This window comes from Nothobranchius furzeri, chromosome 10, assembly GCF_043380555.1.
Source record: "Nothobranchius furzeri strain GRZ-AD chromosome 10, NfurGRZ-RIMD1, whole genome shotgun sequence".
In the NCBI taxonomy this organism is placed as follows: Eukaryota; Metazoa; Chordata; class Actinopteri; order Cyprinodontiformes; family Nothobranchiidae; genus Nothobranchius; species Nothobranchius furzeri.
In genome coordinates, this window is record NC_091750.1 from 38,946,977 (window position 1) to 38,956,683 (window position 9,707).

Sequence of the window (9,707 nt, forward strand, 5' to 3'; positions counted from 1 at the left end):
CAATCCTGCTAATCCCAGACTTTTTAGTTTGTCACAAAAAACTAAAACTTTATGCTTCAGTTTGTAGAAAAATGTCAGATGAGCAACATTTGAACAATAAGAGGAAACACGTGGAAAACATCTAAACAGTTAAAACTTCATCTCTACTAACTACAGCAGTTACATAATAACTGAGTTTTCCTTTGATGTGAAACAAAACGCCAAAAACAGTCCAGAGATGTTTTCATTGATTTATTCATCATTTCTATTCAAGAGTCTCATCAGCAAAGAGCGACACATAAAAGAGGAACAAACAGGATTTATGATCAAAAGTTCATAAGGTCTCATGGTTTCGTTCACAGTAATAAGTTATTTCGTGTTGCTGCAAATCACGACGTGATTTTCTTTGACACATTTCAGTACAGAAGTGAAACAAATTTGTAACAGAAAAATCCAAACCAAACGATGTTTTATGGAAAAGACAAAGACTGGAGAGGGAAACTTGTCTTTTGGGGTCCGGAGGTTTCAGCCACATCTTCTCTGGTTTTTCACTCGGGCTTCACTCCGAAGCAGCGCGTGTGCTGCAGAAATAATCACAAGCAAAATCAGTGATTTCAACAGAACTTCCTGCTTCTGCTTAAAACGTGAACTCAGCCATGAAGCCCAGACGGAAATCTATGGCGCGGTATGGGGGCCAAAATTAAGACTACTGCCCAGCAGCAGGAGGCTATGTAAATTCCGAAGCAAACTACTGATCTGATTAATGATAAGCTGGCGCCGGTGTTCTGGGAATTTCTCCTACCCGGTAAACCGTCCTACCCGTTGTTTCTGAGCATGTGCGCGCATGCGCACAACACAAAAAGGGAATGCAACTCCGTTGTCCGTATTTGCAGGAAAATAGGTAAGTTGTAAGTATTAGTACTTTTTATTGACGTTGATACTTGATTTTTTGGGTTAGGTGGAGTAGATGGAGTAGATAAATCTCAGTGAGTTCCCCCTGAATCAGTAGCTTAACCGAAACAGTTGAATAGGGAGTCACTGGCAATGCACGGGCCGTCGCGTGTCACTCTAGAACTCCCCTCCAGTTGTTGGTTCGTCTTAATGGGTTAGGGTAAGGGTTAGGGTTAGGGTTTGTGTCACGTAAAACACCGTAAAATTATCCCACGGGTAGGACGTTTTGCCAAAGTAGGACGTTTTCTCAGAACACCGGTAACTGAGAGGCTGGCGCTGCTTACTGAGAAATAGCACCTTTACTGGCGTTACTACTAGATATGCTAGGGACTAGCAGCCCTCGGCTGGTCACTGACCGGTTCACACACTCCCTCTGCTGTCTATTAGCATGGATAGGCTAGCGTTAGCCTGGACGGGCTGATGTTAGCATTAGAGAGGCTTGCCATTAGCGTGCCTAGGCATGCCACTAGCTGGATTTCTTACCTCCTCGACAGACCTTTAGCATGGATAGCCTGGCGTTAGCATCGGAGAGGCTAGCCATTAGCGTACCCAGCCATGCCACTAGCTGGATTTCCTACCCCCTTGACGGACCTTAAGTATGGATAGGCTGGCATTTGCATAGGAGAGGCTAGCCATTAGCATGTCTCGGAGAGTCACTAGTCAGCTAGTGGCCAGCCTAGGCACGCTAATGGTCCGTCAAGAGGGTAGGAAATCCAGCTAGTGGCATGCCTAGGCACGCTAATGACTAGCCTCTCCAATGCTAACACCAGCCCGTCCAGGCTAACGCTAGCTTATCCATGCTAATAGACAGCAGAGGGAGCGTGTGAACCAGTCAATGACCAGCCGAGGGCTACTAGTCCCTAGCATATCTAGTAGTAACGCCGGTAAAGGTGCTATTCCTCAGTAAGCAGCGCCAGCCTCTCCGTTACCGGCGCCAGCTTATCATTAATCAGGTCAGTAGTTTGCTTCGGAACTTATATAGCCTCCTGCTGCTGGGCAGTAGTCTTAATTTTGGCCCCCATACCGCGCCATGCCAAACAGCCTGAAAGGAGCTGAATCGGTCCTTCAAAAAGTAAACGAGACCTGAGCCGGGACCACAGAGATGCTCCATCTCCACTCACCCTGACCCTAACATCTCTGGAAACTCCTCCAGCTGTGTTGTTTTGGTATTTTTTATAGATTCAAATAAAAAATATTCCTCTGGAAAATAATAACATTTGAAAAAAGAAAACCAGCTAAGGTCCGAACGTCTGGAAAACGAATCGAGACAACTTTAAAAAGTGAGCAGAAGTTAAATGAAAATGACTAAAAGGACTCCTCTGCCCAGAGCCATGAGCTGAACGTTTATCGCCGCTTCAGACCAAACCCTCACCCCGACGTTCCTCCAGCTGCGTGGAGAGGAGAATGAACTGAAGTACCTGGTAGTTCTTCTTCTTGCACAGCTTCTTCAGGCGATCCACATGTTTCATGACTTCTTGCAGCCACGGTTCGTTGGGGGGGGTGCAGAGTTCCCTCCCTCGTCTGGTCACAAGACTGCAAGAAAAACCAGATCATTCCTGTTCAGAGGGATGGACCTGATCGGAATCTGGTCTTCGGTTCTGGTTTTGGAAAACTCACATCATGGCTGGAAGACTGCAGCCTTTGGCCTGTTCTCGGTAATCTGCCACCAACTTTTTATCGATCCTTTTGTTTTTGGTCGACAAGCAGCAGTCGATGGGCATCTGTGAGACTGACACTGGAAGAAAAAATCAACTTGTTTTTGATTGATTGTTTTTCTGGAAAGAATTGAGCAAATATCCCATTTCTAGGAATTGTATCAGCCATTAAAAAGCAGGACTGGACGAGAGGCGTTTAAGGGCAGCTGCTCCTCATGAAGAAGGGAAATGATTATTTACAACCTCCTGTTAGACAGTAACACACTCAGGACAGAGGTGGCCTACAATGTGAAACAACTGAGGAGAGAAAAGAGCAGTCAGTTTTAATTTTGCTTGTTTTTACTGGAAGTCTGACGTTCCACAGGAGAGGCGTGGCAGGATGGGACTTTCCGCCACATCAGTGTGAGAAGTTACAGAAACATCAAACGATATCGATAACTAGTCAGAGAGGGTAAACTAGCTCTGTGCTCTTTTCCTTTAAACATTCAAACTAAAACTTTATTGTTTCAGAAGAAATGAAAGCTGCAAATACAGGAACCTAACGTACCTGATAAAGTAACAGGGTGTGTGTGTGTGTGTGTGTGTGTGTGTGTGTGTGTGTGTGTGTGTGTGTGTGTGTGTGAGAGGGGGGGGGGAGGAGTGATGGAAACGTTTCACAGCTCAGAAATTTGCTTTTGCATCACAAACAAAACCTTCAGTTTGTTTAAGGATGCAGTCAAAGATCAGATTCAGATTCAGATTTCAGATTTATTGGCCAAGTAAAATTACATTTACAAGGAATTTAGCTTCAGTAGATGTTCTACCGATTAGATTAGAGATTAACTCTCTCTCTCTCTCTCTCTCTCTCTCTCTCTCTCTCTCTCTCACTCACTCACTCGCACGCACGCACGCACGCACGCACACACACACACACACACACACACACACACACACACACACACACACACACATCTACACACACTCTGCTGCTGCAGCTGCCTCATCTATTCTGCTCCCTCATCCTGAATTTATTCTCATTTAGTTTCCATCAACAAGAAAAGAGGGGGGGGGGGGGGGTCCCACACCTCGTATATTCAAGCACCCCGCCCTCCACACACACACACACACACACACACACACACACACACACACACACAATGATATCATGCTCACCTCACAGAAACACAGATGATTTAGTCATCTGTTTTAAAGTTCTCTTCTTTTTTCATCCATCAAATATAGTAAGGTATAGTAAAGCTAAATATAGTAAAGTATAGTAAAGCTAAATATAGTAAAGCATAGTAAAGCTAAATATAGTGAAGTATAGTAAAGCTAAATATAGTAAAGTATAGTACAGCTAAATATAGAAAAGTATAGTCAAGTTAAAAATAGTAAAGTATAGTAAAGCTAAATATAGTAAAGTATGGTTAAGCTAAATATAGTAAAGTATAGTAAAGCTAAATATAGTAAAGTATAGTAAAGTTAAATATAGTAATGTATAGTAAAGCTAAATATAGTAAAGTATAGTAAAGCTATATATAGTAAAGTATAGTAAAGCTATATATAGTAAAGTATAGTAAAGTTGAATATAGTAAAGTATAGTAAAGCTAAATATAGTAAAGTATAGTAAAGCTAAATATAGTAAAGCATAGTAAAGCTATATATAGTAAAGTATAGTAAAGTTAAATATAGTAATGTATAGTAAAGTTACATATAGTAAAGTATAGTTAAGCTAAACATTGTAAAGTATAGTAAAGTTAAATATAGTAAAGTATAGTAAAGCTAAATATAGTAAAGTATAGTAAAGCTAAATATAGTAAAGTATAGTAAAGCTAAATATAGTAAAGTATAGTAAAGCTAAATATAGTAAAGTATAGTAAAGCTTTATATAGTAAAGTATAGTAAAGTTAAATACAGTAATGTATAGTAAAGTTACACATAGTAAAGTATAGTTAAGCTAAATATTGTAAAGTATAGTAAAGCTAAATATAGTTAAGTATAGTAAAGCTAAATATAGTACAGAATAGTAAAGTTATATTTTGTTAAGTATAGTAAAGCTAAATATTGTAACGTTTAGTAAAGCTAAATATAGTAAAGTATATTAAAAGCTAAATATAGTAAAGTCAAAAGTTGTAAAGTATAGTAAAGTTAAATATAGTAAAGTATAGTAAAGCTAATATTGTAAAGTATAGTAAAGCGAAATATAGTCAACTATAGTAAAGCTAAATATAGTTGTTAGGTTATTTTTAGTTTCCATAACCCTTGAACCTGAACTAAGCACACACACAGAGGGGAGTTAGTTCATTTTACCAGAGGTGGAAAGAGTACTACAATTTCCTACTTAAGTACAAGTACCAGCACTTTGATAATTTTTTACTCAAGTACAAAAGTACTCTCCTAAATTTTTACTCAAGTAAAAGTAAAAAGTATCATAAATAAAATGTACTCAAAGTAAAAATCACTTAGTTACATTTTTTGTCAGCGTAAAGATGGTTACATCAGTGCAAAACCACAACACCAGTTCACAACACGCTCGTGTGTGCAAACACACACGGTTTGATGGAAGGATTTCTATCCAATCAGTGAGAACAGGACGTGCACATTGATTGGACGAGGTTTTTCTAGGATTGTACGTTTCAATTGGTATTAAAATTATTCATTATTTTGAAGAAAAAAAGTTAATTTTTAGACACCATCAGTATGTGAGGTATCTCAATGTTCTCATGACAAAACTCTAATATGAGACTGTGCTCTAACCTGTCACAAAACAAGCAAAATGAGAGTCAAACATTTAAAATGGACCGTATGACAGCTGTTAACGTTGGTCCTGCCCTACTTTACCTCTACATTACAGTTCATTTATCCATGTCCATCCTAGAGCTCCTCTATGAACTTCATGCGTATTTAGAGCAGCTGATTTTTATAGTTAGCAGAGTTCGTCCTTGGTAGTGGGTTCACTCACTCATTTAAAGATATCGGCCAGAGGCAAAATTGGTTTGAACAGCATGTGTAAATGTGTATTAAAACCTCAGATGTAAAAGGTTTTTGGATTTTGACGGATGGATTTGTAAGGAAATCTGATGTTTGTGACCGGCGCGGGAAAAACAGAAACTAACTTCCGGTCTAAGCCCTGGGCAGCTGGTGACGTTTCACATGGAGCTCTGCTGAAACAGCTGTAGTAAACAATGCCTGACTTTGGTGTTTCTGCGTTAGCGTTACAGCAGAGAACAATGTGTCATCAATCTGATGTAGCTTCTGAAGCCTCTACTAGTCATTCAGATTTGTTTTTTCTTTAGGGCATGGCGACGAGAAGGGATATTGGATTACCGGAGAAGTTCAACCGAACTCCGACCCCGCCAGCTGGATATCACTACCAGAGTTGCAGACATGTTTTACACCATTTAACTCAGAAGACCTGTGTCCCGATTTGGACATAGAGGAGGATTCTGTTTATCTTCAGAACCAAAATCGGTACAGTTTGTTTACTTTTCTTAAATATTTCATTTGTGTGCTCCACTGGGAGCTCTAAGCTGACAAGTTCTCAGCTGGTCTTAGCTCCATCATGTGTCCCAATATAGTTCAGTAATCTACAGTTTTACTGCTGTGTGTGATTATTGATATAACTCTAGAAAATATTTAACCGACAATTTACCAGAATAAATCTTCCTGATGCTGGAGTAACTCCTTAGCTCAACTCGTTGTTGGCACTAATCCAGGATGTCATGGAGGTTCTAATTAGGGATGAGCGAGTACACCACTATCTGTATCTGTTTCTGTATCTGTTCAACCATCTAAATGATCTGTATCTGTATCTGTACTCGGAGTGGGCGTGGCCTAACCCAGAAGTTGTTGTGGTTCACATTAATACGTTATTTTAAGTCTGATCAGAATTTGCTATGTGTATTGTTTATTTGAAAACTATTTACAGAGCAGCCTCAGAGTTGGGATTAAATGTTTTTGATCACAATAGTAAAGGAACTATTACAGAACAAGTTTTTCAATAAAATCAGAACATTAATATTTAAGTGCACGAACTATGAGAGAGAGAGAAGAAACAATCTTTTCTATAGCGCCTCTCAAGATAAAAATCACGGGGCGCTTCACAAAAACAAAGCATGTAAAATAGAAAAAAGAATTTAGAAAATGATTAAAATATATTTAGTGTTTAGAGTTACTGAGTTACAGGCTCGTTTCCTAGGATACCGCATTCCAGAGATATCAGTGGGCCTACAGAGGAGCATTCACACAGTCAAAATACAGGAAAGGACAGAAAGAATGTCCTGAGACATTCTTTAGGACTCAAAAAGGAACATTAAATACAGAAAAAAACCTATCAATAGTAAAGTATAGTAAAGTATAGTAAAGCTAAATATAGTAAAGTATAGTCAAGCTAAATATAGTAAAGTGTAGTAAAGCTAAATATAGTAAAGTATAGTCAAGCTAAATACAGTAATGTATAGTAAAGCTAAATATAGTAAAGTATAGTCAAGCTAAATATAGTAAAATATAGTAAAGTTAAATATAGTAAAGAATAGTAAAGCTAAATATAGTAAAGTTTAGTAAAGCTAAATTTTGTAATTATAGTAACGCTAAATTAAGTCAAATATGGTAAAGTTAAATATAGTAAAGTATAGTAAAGCTACGTATAGTAAAGTATAGTACAGTTAAATATAGTAAAGAATAGTAAAGCTAAATATAGTAAAGTTTAGTAAAGCTAAATTTTGTAACGTATTGTAACGCTAAATTAAGTTAAGTCAAATATAGTAAAGTTAAATATAGTAAAGTATAGTAAAGCTACGTAAAGTATAGTAAAGCTAAATATAGTAAAGTATAATAAAGTTAAATATAGTTAAGTATAGTAAAGCTAAATATAGTACAGATAAATATTATAAAGTATAGTTAAGCTAAATATAGTATAGTACAGTTAAATTTAAAAAACTATAGTAAAGCCAAATATAGTAAAGTGTAGTAAAGTTAAATATAGTAAAGTATAGTAAATCTATATATAGTAAAGTATAGTAAAGTTAAATATAGTAAAGTATAGTAAATCTATATATAGTAAAGTATAGTAAAGTTAAATATAGTAAAGAATAGTAAAGCTAAATATAGTAAAGTTTAGTAAAGCTAAATTTTGTAATTATAGTAACGCTAAATTAAGTCAAATATAGTAAAGTTAAATATAGTAAAGTATAGTAAAGCTACGTATAGTAAAGTATAGTACAGTTAAATATAGTAAAGTTTAGTAAAGCTAAATTTTGTAACGTATAGTAACGCTAAATTAAGTTAAGTCAAATATAGTAAAGTTAAATATAGTAAAGTATAGTAAAGCTACGTAAAGTATAGTAAAGCTAAATATAGTAAAGTATAATAAAGTTAAATATAGTTAAGTATAGTAAAGCTAAATATAGTACAGATAAATATTATAAAGTACAGTTAAGCTAAATATAGTATAGTACAGTTAAATTTAAAAAACTATAGTAAAGCCAAATATAGTAAAGTATAGTAAAGTTAAATATAGTAAAGTATAGTAAATCTATATATAGTAAAGTATAGTAAAGTTAAATATAGTAAAGTATAGTAAATCTATATATAGTAAAGTATAGTAAAGTTAAATATAGTAAAGTATAGTAAAGCTAAATATAGTAAAGTATAGAAAAGCTAAATATAGTAAAGTCAAATAAAGTTAAGTATAGTAAGGCAAAAATATTTCTGCTTGAGAAAACAAAAGTACTAAAGTGTGAAAAACTCACATGAGCAACAGAAGGTGATGAAGATGAAGCTGCAGAGGAAGATCTTGGGCTCGCTCCACAAAGCCATGTCTGGTCCAGCTGCTGTCTGAACTCAAGTTTGTCTGACTGAGGAGTGAACGGACCGTCGTGGAGCTGCAGCTTTTTAAAGTAGTGACCAGGAACTTTCAGTTTTCTTTTCTTCTCACCTCAGCAGCAGCACAGGCCAGCCCTCCCTCTGGTAAACCCCTGATTCTGGTGTGAAGTTACAGGAACAGAAGAGGTATTGTACCGTCCTTTAGGACAAAGCTGCTGTTTCCTCACAGAAACAACTCAGTCTTCTTGTCCTCGTGAATGTTTTCCACCTTCTTCATGTCCATGAAGTGTTTTCTAATTGGTCCTGATTTCTTCCTCTTGCTGCTTGAGTCCTGACTCTCCTTCTAAACGTGAGCCTCCTCATTACGGAAAACCTGAAGCAGATTTATTCTCCTGGTGGTTCAGATCAGCCTCCAGAGCGGGCAGGTGAGTTTGAGCGTCACCTGGAGCCTGAACTGGACTTCTTGTTGATCTTTCGTTTATACGACAATCCAACACTGTCTGGTTTCACCTTTACACTGGTCACACCTGACCGGTCACCCTAGGAACAAAAACACACCTGTCATCCAGGCCCAAAGCCAGGCCCTCCTGACCCAGGTCAGGCTGGGGATCTCCTGGAAGGGCCAACTGGACATCGGGTCATCAGGTGCGTAAGGACGGATCTATGAAGGGGGGAACGAGTGACAGGTTGGTATTATTCAGCAACAGGAAACCAACTAAAGGCTAAGCCAACCTGCTTTTCAAAATAAAGCAGAAACAACTTTATTCTTTAGAAGTAAAATTTGAGATTTTCTAATATTTTCTTGAATTGAGTCTTGGTCTTTTAGAGTCTAATGGATAATTTTATTAGTATCTTCTGTTTGAGGAGCTTCATGTTCTTCCCTTAAACTGGGAATCCTGGGAACGGGGACTTTGCCTGTTGAGACCTTCTCCCTCCGGGGTCCTGGTGGTGTTCTGGACAAAACCTCAGAAAGCGAGGGGGCAGATCAGGACAGGAGGGTAAATCTGACGGCGAATCCGGTCTCTTCTCAGGATCCACATTCCTGGGAAGCTCCAGTGACTCTTTTCCTCTTTTCATGTTGGAATATGGAATCAACTCATTTTGAATGAGTGCAGAACTGCTTTTCTGTCACGTTTAATAAATTCAACACCTTTCACCCACCCGCTTCTGCAGTCCAACCGCAGCCGAAACGAGACGTTTGGTTTGTCTTTATTTGTTCTGATGATGGTTAAACGGTTAACATTTGGACATTCCTGTGTAAATACCACAGCCTAAAGGTAATGGGATTACTTCCTGGTGCTTTCCTCTCAACAGAAGCTC

General features: G+C 37.7%; 1 protein-coding gene across 1 annotated transcript; it reads right to left on the reverse strand.

The window, feature by feature from the left end:
- Positions 1 to 216: 216 nt before the first annotated feature.
- On the reverse strand, positions 217 to 8,473 carry LOC107386067 (C-C motif chemokine 4). The gene is made up of 4 exons (XM_015960243.3): positions 8,315 to 8,473; positions 2,548 to 2,665; positions 2,349 to 2,463; positions 217 to 560 (listed from the first exon to the last, which is right to left on the reverse strand). Exons 1-4 carry the CDS (start codon positions 8,379 to 8,381, stop codon positions 528 to 530), a joined length of 333 nt encoding a protein of 110 aa, XP_015815729.1. The 5' UTR covers positions 8,382 to 8,473; the 3' UTR covers positions 217 to 527.
- Between the last annotated feature and the right edge of the window lie 1,234 nt (positions 8,474 to 9,707).